This window comes from Tachypleus tridentatus, chromosome 6 (genome assembly GCF_004210375.1).
Source record: "Tachypleus tridentatus isolate NWPU-2018 chromosome 6, ASM421037v1, whole genome shotgun sequence".
Taxonomy (NCBI): domain Eukaryota; kingdom Metazoa; phylum Arthropoda; class Merostomata; order Xiphosura; family Limulidae; genus Tachypleus; species Tachypleus tridentatus.
Window position 1 is genome coordinate 52,932,647 of NC_134830.1, and position 20,520 is coordinate 52,953,166.

Genomic DNA, 20,520 nt, shown 5'->3' on the forward strand with positions numbered 1-20,520 from the left:
AGGTATATTTATACAAATCATGAATCTAATTTAACTGCAAAAATAATGACAGCAGAAAAAAGAACAGAATATATTTAACCAATACTTACTGTAACAAAATGTTCAAGAATTTATTAATATTTAAAGAAATTATTAATTAAATAAGAAATTTAATCAAAACATATTTTCTGTCTTACTCAGGTTATAATCCTACTTGTTGATAGATGAGTTACGTGAAAGATAGTTTTCTGTTCGCATTACGCAGGTTCCACTATATAGAGGGCCTTTTATAAGAGAAATCTTAATGCTGCAAAATTTTGATATTTCTGGCTTGTACAGGTTTCTGCCTTATGCAGTTTCCGGCTTAGACAGGTTTTACTGTATTTACACTAGTATCATGATTAATACAAGCTTTCACAATGTGTTTATGACTCATCCACATAAACTTTTATTTTAAAGGTTTTTTTCATGCCTTCTATACACGTGAATTCTTTATTATTATTACAATGTAACTTTTACTATACAAATGTCTATTTCTAACGGTACATCAAACTTATCAATATTATCAAACCAGAGGCCTGTCTTTTGTTCATTGTGATATATACAGATCAACTACCAAGATCCATTCATTTTCACCTAAATCCAGTTTAAATGAAAATCTGCTTTTTTGCTTGTGTAGTCCAGCAAGTTATTTACATGATAGAATCCACCCATCAAACAGTTACAATAATCACTTTCAAAAAAGAGAAAATTTGAAAATAATAATAATATTTTAACACCTTCAATAAATCTGGTAAACATCTTTATTCACATGTTGCCCTGTAACTTTCTTATCTTTTTTATGTCTTCTTTCATCCGATCATCAGTTCTGTCAACGTAACCAATCAATTTATCAATTTTTTCCAACTGAGCACACTGTTCTTGGCCGACCTCAAGAGCCAGAGAATGCAAGCTACTGATCATCTGGCTAATGTCTTCAGCTTCCTCTTCATTTATCACCAAAATCTCATCACCCGTTCTTTTCTCTGACTTGTGAAACTGAGAGCTAAGTTCTTTTCTTGAAACTCCACATTTTTTTGAATCTAATAAGACAGTAAATACTTTATTATTCTTTTTGTCCAGGAATGGGGAAAAAAAGAGACATCCGAAATGTGTAGGTACAGTTTCACTAAACTATGTAAGTGTATTACTGCAGCAAATCTACCACTTACATTATTGTACTTTCAATGCAAACAACTGTAGGGATATCTCAAAAGTGTGATAAGTTTAATCAAGCCACATAAGTTTCTTTTAAAAATGACAAGGAACAAATTGATTAAAAACGTTAATAACACGTTTATGTCCTGGTGTGATTACATTCTACTTAAATACTACACATCTAACCAACCTACATGCACATGTACGGTACACGCACAACTGGATTAAAGTAACAAACTTAGGTAGATGCAAAGTACTATCAAAATATGTATACACAAGTTAAACAAGTTTATTTCAAAATTATGGTAAAAAGTTACCATTGTAGTTAAAGGTTTCAATGAAATTTGACAAGCTCTGATTACTGTGTGAAAGATGTCTTTAATATTCTCCTTTAGTTTCACTGATGAGTTCTTAGAAAACTACCTATTAACACACAAGTTTGTGGTGTGCAGATTTTGAATTTTCTCTGCTAAAAATGTACAAACAGAAGTAGAGTTTCAACATTTAACTATTTGTTATCACTCTTACACACTATTTTATGTTTAAGTAGATCCTCAAACCATACCCTTTGTAATAGTTACAATAGTTGAAAACCTGCTTGAAAGTGAAGGTCTCTGATCTCAAGGTGGAAGACTTGACATGTGGCAATGCATGGTTATAATTTAAATAGTTTTGATTGCAGTTCATCAGAAATTTACTTATCTTTTGCTACAGAATGGTGTTTGTAATATCTGCATTATAATTTTGTATTTTATTTATAATGTTTCTGTTCCATACCAATTATGCAAAACACTTTATGTTATTAGTGCAACTCATGCTTATGTATTAAAGTTTTTGTTTTTTTTAAGTTTTGCACAAAGCTACGTGAGAGCTATCTCCACTAGTCGTCCCTAATTTAGCAGTGTAAGACTACAGGAAACGCAGCTAGTCATCACCACCCACTGCCAACTCTTGGGCTACTCTTTTTACAAATGAATAATGGGATTGACCATAACATTATAACACCCCCACGGATGATAGGGTGAACATGTTTGGTGTGATGGGGATTCAAACCAATGACATTCAAATTACAAGTGACTTAACCACCTGGCCATGCTGCACCCACTATAACTTTCTACCTAGATGGATGGTTTTGGAGAGCTAAATGCCAAGAGCAGTACACACTGTGTGAGGGTCTCTTCTTGAGAAAACAGCACAATATTCATCACATTATTCTGTCAGTATTGTGATTTAGGTCAGATCTGTTTATACTTTTCTTCTTACTGCACTGCATTTTAGTTTGTAACAGAGGGTGACCTTATACTGTAAATTCAAATATCTTTTGTTAGAATAGATAAATGACTAATCATACCAGTAAGATGTCTTTATGTATCTCTTAAATTATGTCATGATTTTATCATCCATGAAGAACCACTGATAGGAAATCTTTGGTCACACAGAATTATAAGGATCCAAGTTAAACTAAATAAAATTGGTTTTATACAGTCACTTGCTCTAAGTGACTATATGTTATAAGCTTGGCTGTCTAGCTGGAACTGTTATCTTAACCAATTGTGATAGCACTGAAACTGTCACAGTTCTAAGTAGTAAATGTAGTTGTATAGCTGGAATTCCTGCCTTTATCTGTTGTGATAACACTGAAACTGTCACAGTTCTAAATGACTGTATGTAATAGACACAGCTGTATAGCAGGGAGGTTGGTAGGCAGGTATTTCATGTTTATTGGCACAAAGCTACTAGGCTATCTGTGCCAAACAAGATGTAGTATACTACAGGGTGTTCAGTATTAACAGACATGTTTCAATATAGAATACAGGAGGTAAATATGAATGACAATTATAAACAATGTTGAAAGTGACCCACGTTGGCATCAATACAGGCTTGGATCCTTCTTATTTTGTTTCTAAACACTGCTATCAGTTGCTGGCTTGAAATAGACTGAATGAATGCTGTTATCACTGCTTTCAAAACTGCACAGTGACTTTCTGAACACCTTGTATAATGGTATCAGAAATTTCAACTATTTCAAATGACTGAGTGTAATGATTGTAGACAGAGCCCTTTATCATTTGCTGCTACTAGGCCTGACTAATGTCTCTAAGCTGTTTGTTATAACTATTATTATTTATTACTGCTATAGATTGCTCATTTATGACTGTGTTTTGTGTATTTAATAAATACATTTAAAAATTTTTTTTTGAAATTATGTCTTTTATTTAGTTCAGAGTAACAAACATACTGGTAAAACAACATTGAAAATGCACAAACAATAAGCAGAAAAAGCCTTTGTGTAAGGACTAGTTTATATCATATTTATGACACTTATTGTAATAGTTTTGCAGCTGTTGCAGCCTTTGCTTTCATGAGAATGTCTCTGGATGGTTGGGAGTTTTAACAACATTGTCCATTTGACTGTATACACATCTTGTGTGTTATAACACAGCTCAAAACTGAGGTGCTCAAGTTTGGTCTGAACTTGCTTTTGTTTTTAGTCACTAAACTAAATATCCTTTCACTGTCACATTAGAATGGAAGATTGTAAGAATTCCAAGCATGACCCTACACAGAATGTCATACTGGTTGTCATTTCCATACTTAACTGTAGACAGCTGAACCCAAAACTTGTCAACATTCAACTGAAGGACAGTTTCTGAGAAAGTATCATTTTGGTAGTTCAAATATTGCCCTTACAACTTGTCAATAGTGTCGTGCTCATGTGTATTGACAAGGACAGGATACCTGTCTGTGAAGAAGCGTGGAGAAGAGAAATCTTTGCTGACTTTCAGTTTTGGATCAGTAACCTCTGCATGAATCAGAAGTTCATTATTTAAAGGGAAATGTTTCATCATGTAAGTTGTAGGTTCAATATAGTATTTCTTGACACTGGTGTAGAAGCTGATCAGGTCCAGGTCCTTTTTATATTTAACAATGTATTCCTTGGCAGCATTTCCAATAGAAACTGCCTCATCATATTTGTGTAAGGATTCATTGTTGTAGTCAAGTTCAGTGATGTTGTTTTCAAGATATTCTGGCTTGATGTATCGAACAAGTATATTTTTAACTTGTGTAATCAGAGTTCTATGCATGATGTGTATGAAAGATTCTTCTCTTTGCAATATCAATTTGGCTTGCTCAAATAGAGGAATTGTAGACTGAAGAAAAAAGCAAAATAACAAGTTCAATTTGTTGTCCAAGAAAACTGTTAACTTATCTAACTTGCTCTGCGCATAACTTTTCTTGGTTACTTCCTTGCTGGCTTTCATTTTCTTATCTTTTTTCATTGATTGTCTCTTCTTTAGTTCAAGGTCAGACTGCCTAAATTATATATTGAGTTATATCAAATGTTTCTTTGTCTGTTTTTGGAGACTGTTGTCTTGTGTCCCTGTGTGGCTGGGAGGGTGTTTTGACTGTGTCCCTGTGTGGCTGAGAGGATATCCTGACTGTTAAAGTCTTGCTGCCTGACTGAGCTGCACATTTAGATCCTTTTGAATCTAGTTTTTCCTTTTCACAGTGAAAATACTTCTTCAATGGCTTCCACATGTCCAATATTCAGTTGAGGCACACCCAAAGTGATAGCCATCTTAACAAGTTGTAGAATTTTTCTTGTTTCTTTGTCATACAATCCTTGAAACTCTTTGAAATGTTGTTTTATGCTAGCACTTTTGTCCAGAAAATAGTAGATATCTATCAATATATCAGAAACTTGGCAGGGCAGTTCCCTGGAAGCTTTCTGGGCAGCAATATTCAGGAGGTAACAGGCACAGCCCATGAAGTAAATGCTAGGGTGTCATCTTGAGATGTGTCCCATCACATCTTTACCTATACCAGACATAACTGAGGCATTGTCTGAAGAAAAACTAAGACAGTTTTCCAATGGAATTTTCCTCTTTGTCAGTTCGTGATCCAAAATATTCTCTCCCGTTGAAATTCTTTCCATTCCACCATTGTCAAAAGAGAACAAACAATTTTTCCAAGAAAAGGGTCAAGATATCATACAACCACTGGATACAGTTTTGAGTTATTCTGTGTCTGTGGATCCATCTGTGGCTAAACTGTAAACATTGTTATTATGTATGCTTGAAATCATTTTGTTATCTTCACAACCCAACATTTGTACAATGGCTGTAGTTTTGGTTCTAGCACAGACATATTTTTTTGCTATATCAGAGTCTGGGAACATTTTTCTGAATAGATGTCCTGCATGATCGGCTACAGCTAGGAGTAAATTATGAGCAATGATGAATTGTGTGAACATCACTTCTGCATTTATGGTTTCATATTCTGAATTCTTACTCATAAATGTCCTTATCTGCATCGTTTTTGTCTTTGCCTCAGCCTTTTATTGATGAGAAGCCAATTTTGTATGTCTGGAACAATCGTTTATCCTGCCATGCGCCACAGAAAAATTGATGTGACAAACTGTACAAAATGCATGCACTATACTCTTTCCTAAATTTTTGATTCACAGTTTTAGTCTTTTAAGATTTGCCAGAAACAAGACAATCTGGTGAATGAGGCCTCTTTTTTTCCATCATGTGAAAGATCACATTGGTGTTTCTATGCTGCTTAGAAAACAAGAAATACCCATCTACACGAGTGTTCATTGGCTGACAAGCACTGATGATGTAACTATGGATTACCCCACATATCCAGTATGCAGAAGCACAGCACTCAAACTATTGGTAGACGTTGGAGATACAAATATTTTTTATTATTTCAAGCACAAACATGATTATCGCAAGTAGCCATTTGGACTATGTCTTTTATTTATGATCTAAAATTATTTGTATCTCACTAAAAATTTTCTTTTCACCCCTTTCAAGCCCTGGGGGAACAATTTATCACTTTATTGTATAGGCCTATATAATATATAATAATTTGGGAATTGCAACAAGTCGTAATATTTGTCTGTATGAGCGTATAGTCATAATGTATACACCAAAATTGTAATGATTATGCTCAATTCGTAATGGTTGGCATCTCTGTAGTATACAGAAATTAAGATAAAAATGTGTAAAATATGTAAAATTAAGACCCACCAGGAAGACTGAAGCATTAAGTTCAAACTTGCTGTCAGTCACCTGAAGTTGGCCTTTCAGTCCTGGGTTCAAGTGAAAATAAAAGTAAAATGTGTAAAAGACATTATGCTAAAACAGTATAAAGTCCAATTAAAATGTTAAATTCTGTTAAAAAGACCAATGGCTCTTAAAAATGTAACAACATGAGTGAGGCAACCAGTATCACCTATGACATAGGCTAATGTCTAGGGCAAACCTACCTTAAAAATATGTTTAAAATGGCATCGTCGTTCTTGGTTGTAACGACGGCATGGTAATAAAATATGTACGATTGTGACCTGAGTGCCACACAGACCACACATTGGTGCATCAGTATCAGATAAAAGGAAGTGGTGAGTTAAAAAACTATGACCAAGGCGTAGCCTCTCCAAAACAACTTCCACCATTTGATCTTTACAGAAACAAGATGGCCAAAGAGATAAAGAAAACTTGATTTAAAAAAGCTTATTATTTCAATGCTCACTCCAGGTCAACTGCCAACTGGTGTACAGTCGGGTTTTGATAACATAGTCCATGTATGGAACAGGTATGGTGGTGATAGAGCCAGAGCAGATGGACTTTGCCACTCTTGTCAACTAGCTCATTCCCACGAATACCAACATGACCTTGTATCCAAAAAAACTGGACAGAGATAAATGATAGAGAGAGATGGGCCAGTTTGTTTTGGATATTGATAAGAATAGGATAGTAACTAACATGGAATGATCTCAGGGCCAACAGACAGCTGAGTGAATCAGTGTAAATCATACAATGCATATACTGCACAGTTTCAGTATGATTCAGGGCAAGAAAAATGGCATACAATTGAACACAGAAACTGTAGAGGAGGTTCTGTGTGCTACAACCAAACTGTAACAAATCATGGAAGAGCCAACAGAGTCACCTGATTCTGAACCATCTGTGTATGTAAGAATGGATGGATCATTTAAAAGATGTTCAGCAAATAAAGAGCAATATTTCCAATCAGGAGTACTAGCCTTCCTCAGATGACTCAAAAATAGATAACAGTTGGGGATAGTAATTAGCCATGGTGGAAGAGGCTGATCTGTTGATACTGCTATACTATTCAGAGATAAATCCAATTTTTCTGATTGTGCCTGGATACAAAGTCTAAAAGGAACAATGGCAGATTTTCATTATAAAAAAGTGTGGCCCACTGAGGATGTAAAACACAACCCCAAGTAGGATGCTATGGTAAAGAGCGAAGTTTGGAAGCATACATAAGATACAGTTGCAAATGGTAAACATACAGAGGGGGTTCATGAGACTCCACATACAAACTTTGGACTGGAGAAGTACGAAAGGCCCCAGTGCAAAGCCGAAACCACTGATGATGGATAGGATCCAACATTTTCAGTGCTGAGGTTCTGGTAGAACCAAAAACCACAGACCCATAGTCAAGTTTGGATTGAATAAGAGCACCATAAATTTTAAGCCTGGAGTATCAATCCACTCCCCAAGAGATGGAAGAGAGGGCACAGAATACGTTCAGTGCTCTTATGGATTTGACATGAAGTTGCTTGATATGAGAAATAAAGTTTAATTTACAGTCAAGTATAAGACTTAAAAACTTTGCCTCGGAGACAACAGGAAGTACAATATCATCAATACGAAGTTCTAGATCTGGATGAATACCCCATTGGTGGCAGAAATGTACACAAACAGTTTCAGGGAGAGAAAGTTGAAAACTATTTGCTGTGGTCCACTTAAGTATACAACTGATTGCAGTTTGTAGCTGCTGCTTAATAAACCTCATGTTTGATGACTGACATGAGATGTGAAAGTCATCAACAAAAATACCATTTGCAACTGTAGGTGGGTAGCTGTTCACTGATGGCATTAATCTTTATAATGAAAAGTGTGAGACTCAGAACACAGCCCTGAGGGACTCCAAGTTCCTGTGGGAGAAAATGGGAAAGTGTTAAACCAACACAAACCTGGAATCAGTGGTTCATTAAAAAATGCTTAATAAAAGTGGCATATTGTCATATAATCCGTATGAGTGAAGGTCTCGCAAGATGCCACATCTCCATGTTGTATTATCAGCTTTCTTTAAATAAAAGAAAATAGAAACGATGTTATCACTTCAAAAAGGCTTCTCTGACTGATGTTTCAAGGTGAATTAAGAGGTCTTTCATACAGCATTGTCTTTGGAACCCACAATGAGTGGGTGAGAGAAGGTTGTTTGATTCAAAGAACCAAACAAGATGAGTATTAACCATCCTCTCAAAGGTCTTACTGAGACAACTCATCAAAGCAATGGGACGGTAATTTGAAGGAATCTTTGGATCCTTCCCAGGTTTAAGAATAGGGAGTACAACAGCTTGGCATCAAGCACCAGGAAAAACATTCTCCTGCCATATCTGGTTAATGACAGACAGGAGAATAGTAAGAGAAGCAGAAGAAAGGTGGCATAACATCTCATAATGTATATCATCAGGTCCAACTAATGTATTGCCAGACCAATGAATAGCAAGTTTGAGTTACACCAGTGTAAGAGGGAGATTGTAGTCATAGGGATGATCAGTCAAAACGGAAAGTGGCAGATGTTCAACTCGTGTTTTAATAGCTAAGAAGGAAGGGGATGAGTTTGAAGTACATGAGAGAAACATTCACCAAAAATATTGGCAATGCTCTGAGCATCAGCAGCTTCACAGCCATTGAATATTAATGTAGAGAGGGGGAGCAGAAGTATATTGTCCACTCACCTTCTGGATCTTGTCCCATATGACTTTTGAACTGGTGGTTGAAGAAATGCTGGAGGTATATTTAATCCAAGATTCCTTGTGGCTTTGACTTCTAACTTGCCGAGCCTGTGCATGGGCTTGCTGAAATGCAATGCAGTTTGAAAGTGTGGGATATCTATGAAATTTATCCCAAGCACATTTCTGAGCTGTTTGTGTTAGAGAACAAGCAAAATTCCACCAAAGGTGGTGATGCCATTGGAAAGATGTCAAGGTTTTGGGGATGCATTGAGTGGCTGCTTGGACAATACAGTTAGTTACTGCTGCTACACAATCATCTATCAGTGACTTACACAACATGGCAGAATCAAGTTCCAAGAGAGCAGTGAAAGAGGGCAAGTTGGCCTGGTCCAACTTCCACTGAGGCACACAGGGCAGGTGGCACTGACCACGGCCAATATCTCTTTTAATATGATAGGAAAATAATCACTACCCCATGGATTGATGTCAACCTCCCAAGAAAAGCAAGTGAAAAGCAAAGGGGAGCAGATAGAAAGATCTATAGCAGTAAATGACTTACTGGGTGCATGAAAATAAGTGTAAGAGCCAGTATTGAAGAGAGACAGGTTGTGATTCAGGAACATATGCTCTATAGCACAACCCCTCACATCAATACTAGAATCACCCCAGAGGGGATTATGCCTATTAAGATCCCTCAAAATTAAAAAAGGGGTTGGCAGTGCTCAATGAGGCCATCAAGGTCTAATGGATGATAATTTTTTCCAGGGGTAAGGTACAAAGAACAAACAGTTATGGTACGAACCAAGAAGTTACAGATGGCTACAGCCTCCAAGGGGTCGGTCACTCTGTAGTGATCCTGCTCTGGATCGAGTAGGCAGGTCAATGTTTGTAGGCATATATTCCAATGATTGAGAACATGAACAAATGGTTTAATTTTTGGGGTGTCAAAAAAGGAAGACCCTATGGAAACACCTGGGCTTGAACAAGGCAAAGTTGGGCAATGACTGGAAGATGTGGTAGGGACAGAGATAGAAGTAGATACTGATTCGTTAACTTTGTTGATTTTGGAGGGTACTAAATTAAGATGAGCTGTTAAGGATTCTGTGGGAGGCACAAAAAGGTCTGTCTGGACTCCTACTATAGTAGTGGAATGGATTACAACAGCAGAAGTCCAAGATGGAATTGGGAACAGTAATGTCCGAGCCTCTGGATAAGTAGCTGTATAGCTGGAATTCCTGCCTTTATCTGTTGTGACAGTGCTGAAACTGTCACAGTTTTAAGTGACTGTATGTTGTAAATACAGATTTATAGCTGGAATTGTTATCTTTACCTGTTGTGATAGCACTGAAACTGTCACAGTTTAGTGAAGACACACAGAATCAAATGTCTGAGGTTTCAATATAGCTGAGAAAGGACATTCTGTCTGAAACATAATGTTGGTTAGCCACCAATATTAATTTAATGCTGTGTTGAATATATTAGTCCAATGCAGTTCATTTATATATGTATTAAAAAAGGCACACTGTACAAAAGTGCTTGAAAAATAACTAAATAAGATCTCAGTTGCAAGTTTTCAATAGCAAATAATTTCTTATAGTTGCCTTGTAGGATTTAAAGTGATTTTCTAAATAAAACAAATTTGAAAACTGAAATGAGAAAACAACAATCTTTAAATCACTGCATTACATACATGTTTGAATAAATATTACTTTAATAAACTTATTTTAACACATAATCAGTACAGATATAAGAAAGTCAACTCCAGTGACAAAAGCCTAAAGAATAGAACATGTTTCTCCATGATGGTCATTTGAATTTAACTAAACAACTATGTTAGTGGTCCTACATAGATAATATTCTATTTAAGTTCTAAATTTTTCTTGTTTTCAGTTGCACAGATGTGTGAGGTATCCTTTTTCACTGAACTATTACCATAAGTATATACATATACCTTTGAGTAAAATTGAAGTCAATCTAAGTCTATAACAAACTAGGGACAACAGACCAATGTTGTGAAAAATTCCTGCCACTAGTACTTATGTTTGCTTTATGTTACTTATTCAGATTTTTCCATCCTGTTTCTATAACAATAACAATATTATTGTTGTCATGAGAGATTTAACATAACATTTAAAAAGATTAGAAAACTTTAATTATGGGTAATAGTTATATAGGTTCCTGGAATGATTACAGACATTACTTAAAATGTTATCTGCTGATGTCCCTAACATAACATTATACACATACAACTGTGTATGTAATATAACAGCTTGAATGTGCATTAGGCCTACATGTGTAATTGCTTTTATGTTCAATTATAAATATATTGGCCCTTTGTAGCCACAGCTATTCACAATGTTGATCCATAACCCAGTGAAACAAATCCCTTACCTGGTGAGAGAAGCAGGTTCCTGTCATGCAGAGTTTGTGAACTAACTGTTTCCTCATCACCTAAACTAATTTTCTGTCTGTAGTATAGCTGCAGTTTCTTTAAAGCTTCTGCCAGTCTTGGACATACCACTATGAAAACCTGTACCTTACTCCTGCTAGGATCTATCCAGTGGCTAATACTGATTTCCCAGGGTTTTAATACCTGCATAAACATCATATCAGTCAGTAAAAATGGCTTCAATAAAATAACCTTTGAAATTTAACTTTAACAAAAATATTTTTAAAGATGTAAGATGGAGAAAAACTAAGGCAGTAATAAGTGTAAAAGGTTGTATATATAATTACTTTATTTGTGTGTGTGTGTGTGTGTGTGCATACATACCACTAATTTTCTTTATATATCTATATAAGATGGTGTTCCTGCATGCACCTACAAGTTAGAATAACTGCTAGTGATACTGTAAATAATAGCAGAAATCCTGTCCTAAAGGTGGTTGTTTGTGACAGCAATTTCTGATTGTAATATTTATATTTCACAAAAAAGAAAGTTTAAGGAAAAGTGAACATTTTCTAAAAAACAATTTTTTTCGAAAAATACTAAACATGAAAAGTGTACTGATGTGTTGATATAAACTGTAATTTTTTATATGTATGAAAAGTAGTGCCCTCTATTGAAAATTGTTAAAGCTCAATTTTTTATACTATATTTACAAATTACAACAATAAAGATATAATCAAATGCTTACATATAGTCCTAATGAAAGTGGTATTCTTTTTATGTGTGTGTGTTCTTATAGCAAAGCCACATCAGGCTATCTGCTGAGCTCACCTAGGGGAATTGAACCCCTGGTTTTAGCACTGTAAATCCATAGACTTACTGCTGTACTAGCAGGAGGATTCCTGTTGTTACGAGAGTAGTTTTATTTAAAGTTGGTTGGTGTTTTTTGATGCCAAACAACTAGGCTGTCTGTACCCATGATAAAGAAATGGTTGTTAAACATACCAAACATATTTTTCTAATTGTCTGAATCTTGAATACCCAAAGTGTGAAGTTTTTTAATGGATTTTTGTTTCTGATGCTATTCTATAAATGAAGTCATATTGTATTTATTATTTCAGACACATACATGAATAGATACATATATAAATGCTACATACATTATAGAAAGATTACAATCAAATAAGATTTGATGTTTGGAAGAGTAGTAATAATCAAAGTTCCTATGTACAGGGAGGCCTGTAAGTCCATACCCATCCATATGTTATTATGTTATATTCAATTATGCACGTATTATAAATTTGTTTCTTTTTTTTTCAGAGAAATATAGCCGATGTAAGCCCATTTACACTTGAAGAGCGTATTGTGACATAATATTATGCAGCAAGAATAAGGGACAGCACACAGATACACTGGATACATAAGATATAAAGATATAAAGAAAACAAGATTATTTATGCAGTAAAAAAATAAAAAGTCAAAATTATTACTGAAGTAAGAAGTGTAAACTTTTAGTTTTATAAAACAGCTTTGTCATGTTATGAGATAATTCACACAAGTTATTTCATTTTCTGAACATACTCACACAATCTCTTGTATGTTGTGGCACTGTAAAGTGACCACTGGATGCATAAGTTCAATACATAATTTATTCTGAATCCTTGAAGAATCTGAATAAGAGGTTATTGGGGACTTCTACTTACAAAGTTCAAACTCTAAACACTAATGTAATAAACAAGTAAGAATACACCCTGAAAAATACTTAAACTATAGTTTCAGCATGCCTTTCTAAATAACAGAAGACAGAGATTCATGACTACACAGACCCTCTTCAGACATCTTTCATAAAATTCTTCAAATGGCAAATTCTTTGTAGTCTCCAAGCTTTAATTTTTTTGTTCATTAAAGACATGAGTAATATGTATCTCAGGATGGCTGGTATGGGTATAAGCACTTACTAATAAAGCAGAGAACAATGTTTCAACCTTCTTAGGTCATCTTCAGGTTAATACCCATAACAGCAGTCCTGAGATGTACTTTCACTTCAAGTGGACTTCTCGTCATCACAAATGTGTATCTGATTTTTTACATCACAGAGGATGGAAATACAATTTAAAGTATCATAAGTCTGTGTTTAAGGCAAAGTTACACAATTGGCTATCTGCAACATGCCCACCAAGGGCACTGAACCCTGACATTAGTATATAAGCCCTCAAACTGAGGACCCAAGATAATAAATGTGAGAAATAATAAAGCTTTGTAATCTCAGATCCAAATAAAATCTTTAGCAAATGTATTTCCCAGCAAGAAAATGTAAATTAATGAACTGATTCATATGATGTTGTAACACAAATTAATAATTGAAATTTTTGTTAGCTAGGTATGGATGTAAAGGTTAGAAGAACATGAATAATATTATTATTTTTTTCCTTCAATGGGTAGAATGTCCTTTCTTAACAACACTTAAAAAACAGTTTGATTTTTGTAAGTGGAAGAACAAACTCAATTTTCTTTCCACTATTTCTTGATGTAGAGTTTAGGGCAATATGGGAACCTAGAGAATTATAACATCAGTATAATGAGTAAAATTGTTGTTTCACTAATAAAGCTGAAGAAAAAACTGTTTATTTGATCAATCTGTTTAAAGGTATGAAAACCCTTTCCTTAATTAACTTTTTGCTTCCTGTGTTAAAATTCATAACTTCATACATCTGTATTTTCTCCTACAGTGAGAAAATCACTGTACATCTGGTTTATCTCTTTGGTACGAAAGACATTTTCTTCTCACTTTTGTTATGAATATTAATTAACAGTCTCTACCTTTACTTATTGTCCAGCATGGCCAAGCGTGTTAAGGTGTACGACTCGTAATCTGAAGGTCGTGGGTTTGCATCCCCATCGTGCCAAACATGCTAGCCCTTTCAGCCGTGGGTGCGTTATAATGTTACAGTCAATCCCACTATTCGTTGGTAAAAGTGTGTTTGTTTGTTTTTGAATTTCGCACAAAGCTACTCAAGGGCTATCTGTGCTAGCCATCCCTAATTTAGTAGTGTAAGACTAGAGGGAAGGCAGCTAGTCATCACCACCCACCATCAACTCTTTGGCTACTCTTTTACCAATGAATAGTGGGATTGACCATCACATTATAACACCTCCACGGCTGAAAGGGCGAACATGTTTGGCTCGATGGGGATGTGAACCCGTGACCCTCAGATTACGAGTCGCACACTCGTTGGTAAAAAAAGTAGCCCAAGAGTTGGCAGTGGGTGGTGATGACTAGCTGCCTTCCCTCTCGTCTTACACTGCTAAATTAGGGATGGCTAGCACAGATAGCCCTTGAGTAGCTTTGTGCAAACTTCAAAAACAAACAAACAAACCTCTAATTATGCTGTCCAAAGATATTGTTATGTTGTCAATAGGATAATAATTATATTCAAAACATAATGTAACTTACTGTAAAGGATATGGAGTTCTGGTTTCATTTCCAAGGGATACCAAAGAGCCACTGACCTCTAAAGGATATTTCATTTACTACTGCTATCATATACAAGCCACGGAGTGTTTTAACACCTCCTCTAGAAACTCCAGCACAACCTCAAAACTGTACTAACTAGAAGAAGGCTTACAGGATCTGGTCCTATGTTTCTACAGCTTAAATTCATTTTCACTAATATTCAAACTTCAGTTGGTGTAAGCTTTCTCTCACACATAATTTATATATAACCAATTAATTTTGTCATAAACTGAAATAATCCTCATATAATGGGATATATTAATAACCCAAACTAAAATAATAATTTATATCATCACAAAAGATACAAAACCAAACAAATATAAGAAACATCTCTTGTGGTCTCCAATAAAATCTGTTGGGTTTTCACAACTGAACAATTTGGTGTATATTTTTATTTATACTTATTCCATTGATAAAAAACACATTAAAAAAGTTACTTTTGGTATGTGTATTTACTGACATGTTTAAAAAATTGCATTATACAAAAACATGGATTGTATGGCTTTAAATACAAAATAAATAAACAATGCTACCTTGATGGAAGGAATATATTTCCCTCTTAAATAATGGATGATTTGTCCATCACTTTTAATAAGCCTTATTCCACTGCTTCTAATATCTATTATCCCTTGAATTAATTTCTGGTATTCTCCCAAATTGTCAGTAGAAATACAAAAGCTTGCTGAAAATTTGAAACTTTTCTCTTTATCTGCCATCTCTGGTACACTATGGCTTCTAGGTATCTTGATCATGTTCATCACAGATGATAACATGCCCAAGAAACGTTCTGAAACAGACAAATTCTCATTTATATCACCAACCACTCGTATAGCATTGCTGAGCTGATCTGCTTGCTGATGAAGAGTTACAGCTGCAGCTTGAAGAGTTGCATGGGAATCATACATAATTTCCATTATTTCCTGTCCAAGACTTTGATCCTCATTTTCACTTTTCCATTTCTTAAGTTTGACATTATGATAAAATGTTTCACACAGAAGATATTCTTTCCAAAATAGTTCTAACAGATTAAATGTTTTATCTCTGTTTGGAAACGATGCAAACCAATGAGCCATTGCACCAACTTGAACAATAATGGCAGGAAAAATTAAACTTGAAGATCTTCTTTTAACTTCTGTAATGTTTTGTAACAAAAGCTGAAGAAATTTATCCTCAGTCCCACTTCTTGTCTTGTCAGGAGAGAAAACCATTTTGTCTCTACTTAAGATCATATCACCACTAATCCAGCTTCCTACAGATGGAAGAAAATACGAACATTTGGTTTGATGCACTAAATCCACACTATCATTAGTTGAAATTCCATGCCTATTACCGCTTGTTGCCATTGCTTACTGTTTCTACTGTTCTAGTACTACTATAATGCTGCATTTACCATTTAGGATTTACCCTTAAGAAAGTAAAACATGCTTTTCAAAAACGCTCTGGTTACTGGGTTTCATAGATTACTGATAATACCTAATTAATAGTAGTAATATAAATAGACAAAGTTACAGTATACTGTATAGTACTCCTTCAGTAATACAGATATAGTTCTTTCATTTTCTTCGCAAAATTAACAGGGTTCGTATTTCGAAACAAAATTTAAAAAATCATCAATGATGGTTAGGTTTAAGCGTTGATTACACGACATCACGATCAGCATAAAAAATACAACTTTTACATATAAAATTCCATATACATATGGATTACTACTCTTAAACGTATTTTCTTCAGTATATTAAGTGACGCAGTGTCCTCTATTAGATTTTACTTTAGAATATTGACATAACATTTTTACTTTATATATATATATACTGTGCCTTGCAAGAGTATTCACCCACTGGAAATTTACCACATTTTTGCTGTCGGAGATTGCATTCGCAAAACTTTCAAATGGAACTTTAGATTTCAAATCTACATACAACTTACCCCAAACTACGAAAACTAAAAAAAAAAAAAAAAAAGTGATATTATGTAAGTAATTTAGATTTTCAAATAATATTAGAATATTCTCAATTGTATAAGTATTCATTCCCTTTACTATGACAATTTTAACTCTGTTCAGGTGCAAAAGATTAGTTTGAAATATCACAAAATTAGTGTAATGATCTCAATGTGTGATCAAAGTGGTTTAATTTGACTTAAAAGTTTGTTTGTTTTTTTAATTTCGCGCAAAGCTACACGAAGGTTATCTGCACTAGCCGTCCCTAATTTTGCAGTGTAAGACTACACGGAAGGCAGCTAGTCATCACCACCCACCGTCAACTCTTGGGCTACTCTTTTACCAAAGAAAAGTGGGATTGACCATAAAATTATAACACCCCACAGCTGAAAGGGCGAGCATGTTTGGTGTGACGGGTATTCGAACCCGGAACCTTCAGATTACGAGCCGCGTGCCTTAACCACCTGCCCATGCTGGGCCGACTTTAGAGTAAAGGCATTTGTTCAAGCCACAACTAATACAGTGATACAACAAACCAAGCATAAAGACCAAGGAGTTTTTCAAACAAGTCAGAGATAAAGTGATAGAGAAGCATCGATCAGGAGAAGGTTGTATAAAAATTTAAGAATCTCTTAGTATCTATTTAAGAACTGTTAGATATATCATTAAGATATGGAATGTGATTCATACCATCCATTCATCTCCCAGATCAGGTCGCCCTTCCAAACTAAGCAGCCAGGCGAGCAGAAAACTAGTTAGGGATGCCGAATATTTGCAAACTTCCATATTTGAGGTGTAAGTTAGTATTCATACATTGATAATATTCCGGTCCGTACATAAACCTGGCTGTATGGGCGAGTGTCAAGAAAGATACCATTATTGAAAAAGAATTATCTTAAATTTGATATACAGTTTGTGACAGAGCTATTAAATGATACTGCAGACATGTGACAGAAGGTTTTGTGGTCAGACGAAACAAAAAGTGAACTTTTTTAAGTCTAAATTCAAAGCGTTACGTCTGGCACAAGCCCAACACAACAGATCACCAAGTTAACATCATTCCAACTGTCAAGCATAGTGGTAGCATCACCATATAATGGGGATGCCTCTCATCAGCAGAGACTAGGAAACTTGTCAGGACTAATGGGAAGATAAATGGTACAAAGTAGAGGCGAATCCTAGAGGAAAGCCTGCTTGAGTCAACGAAGAATCTAAAACTGGGTTGAAAATTCAACCTCCTTTGCAGTGTTAAGTTTGATCATTCGAAACCTGAAAAAAACAAACAAGTTCATTAAACAGCTGTATACATTATTCAATACTTAAACGAATAAAATATCAAATACCATTAACATGTCGTTGTATTTCACCAACTCATTCATCTATACGCGAAAATATTGTTAACAGTGAGATCATACGATCAGTATACTTAATTTTTGATAGTCATTAGTGGATTTATTTTTATTTTTGATCGATGTAGACAGCTTTTTCTGATCGAAGTTAACATTAACCTCAGAATCACTAATGATAAAAAAGAAAGACATACGTGACGTAACTTTGTTCAAACAAGTGAAATTATTTGTGGATACAAAAGGATATGTCAGATGGCCCTACACAGAAAACACCGAATCATTACAAAAGTTCTTCAGTGAACTGTTGCGTGTCACAAAAGAGGCAGAAGTGGTGTTTATAACGACATTTACTCGATAGGCTGTTAATACCTAAGAATTATAAATATCCCTAATGTAGAGAAAAGGGGGAACACGTTGTAATTCTGTATTAATTTTATGAATGAACTTTTCGTATATAATTCAATGCTTTTACCTTATCCATATCTTATAGGTGCGCGAATATCTGATAGCATCTTCATTACGTCTCATTATATTTTCTGTATTTTTCTACCTATTTATATAACCAACAGCGAGGTTATAAGTGAAAGCACTCTGTCACCAGCCTTTCTTACTATGTGGTCTCAAAACTGATTGGCTCAGACTACTACATTCTTTCCTTTTTTCCTTGTATTCAAAGTTTAAATATACCTGACAGTACACCTTTTCAACCTGTAATCCAATGAATTGAACGTTTTTCTATTGTTTTTATTAACACTTGACTTTCAGTCCTGTTCCCTTGGGTAGAGATAAACGAGGCGCTTGACCTTCTTCAGCTGGAAATAATCAGATCGGAAAATAATTCAACTTTTCTTCACCAGATAAGTTACTTAAACTTGTAAAGAAATGAATGAAGGTTCCGTTGGGTTTATTTTATGGATATAATTAGTGCCACAGCTTTTCCATCATAATGAGTTGAGAGCTATCTCTACTACTGGCATCACGTACCCCGAAAAACTGAGACAGTAAGGACTCGCCCATACTTTCAGAATCGTTGTTATGAACGCGAAGTACCTTATTTTTTATCCTAATTGCTTTCAATTCATTGAATTTTCCAAATTCCAAATATCTTCGCAATAGCATCGTTTTTGAATAATTCCAACATCTTGTTTTGGGAATAGACATATATTCAGCAACCACTGTGTGTGTACTATAACACTACTAACTAAACAATGTGCGCAGACCCATATTCCTCCCCAAGCCCTGACGGAAATTTTGAGTTTGGCGGTAGGAGAGTACGAATTACAATAATGAGCTAGTCAAGAAGGCCTATTGCATTTGTGGTTTGATGTGACTGACAGTTTGACGTCTTTATCATAAAATCAAGACATGCGTTCCTAGAACTTTTCTCATGACACTGTAAAAAATTACCAAACAAACCTACGGTTTAGTCGTACTTGATATATTCTAGACTATCTGTTGAGGTACATCATATTCAGTGTTCTACCATTGTATCAAGTTTATTAAGCTTGGGTTTAATTTTATCGTGGTAGCTCAAACATTATAACCAGTAAGAAGAAAGTCAGACTCTAAATTATGGCATTTGTTTGTTTGTTTGGGGTCGAGCTCGAAGCTATACAATGGGCTACCTATGCTCTTCCCATTACAGGTATCGAAACCCGATTTTAGCGGTGTGAGTCCGCAAACATACTGTTGTGTCACTGGGGGCTGTTATGTTATTAGTTTGAAAGTCAATTTTAGTTTATATAGTTAAACTAAATCCATTCTGTTTTTAAAATAGAAATGATAAGAAACTTCAGTTTTCTGTGACAAAAGTGAACAAAAATAATTTACTTGTTCTCTACATGAGAGATGACAGTTCATTACTGGTTAGCCCACAGTTATTACCAGGTGCCCATTTTACAGCCGCTTACACCAAAGCAAAGACACGTGAATAAGATTATTAGTCCTAAACATTAACAGCTAAGTGCTGCCATCTTTGTGTGTATAGTAATATCATGAAAATCACTATAGGTGTGAAAAAAAGGGTGTGGTCAAAACGGATTGACCGTGAGACTTGTTGTTGTTTTGAATTAAGCACAAAGCTACACAATAAGCTATCTGTGCTCTGCCCACTACGGGTATCAAAACCCGAATTTTAGCGTTGTAAGTCCGCAGACATACTGCTGAGCCACTGGGAGGCTTGTAAGACTTAAAAGAATGAGATCAAAATTTGTTTATTTTTAAATTTTGCGCAAAGCTACACGAGGGCTATCTGCGCTAGCTGTCCTTAATTTAGCAGTGTAAGACTGGAGGGAAGGCAGCTAGTCATCACTACCCACCGCCAACTCTTGGACTACTCTTTTACCAATAAATAGGGGGATTGACCATCAC

At 35.1% G+C, this 20,520-nt stretch overlaps 1 protein-coding gene across 4 annotated transcripts in view; it reads right to left on the minus strand.

Moving 5' to 3' along the window:
- LOC143252516 (synaptosomal-associated protein 47-like) overlaps positions 1-16,651 on the minus strand; it is a 30,887-nt gene extending 14,236 nt beyond the window's left edge. For 3 of the 4 annotated variants that reach the window (XR_013029031.1, XM_076504768.1, XM_076504769.1), the window contains exons 1-3: positions 15,396-16,651; positions 11,351-11,552; positions 759-1,061 (exon numbers count right to left, since the gene is read on the minus strand). Coding sequence is in view for 3 of the 4 variants with exons in the window: in XM_076504768.1 (XP_076360883.1) it covers positions 787-1,061; positions 11,351-11,552; positions 15,396-16,205 (1,287 nt within the window). In the remaining variant the exon portion in view is untranslated. Of the gene's footprint in view, positions 1-403; positions 1,062-11,350; positions 11,553-15,395 lie in introns of those variants that run through there. The other variant, XM_076504767.1, reaches the window with a different exon arrangement.
- Positions 16,652-20,520: the final 3,869 nt, after the last annotated feature.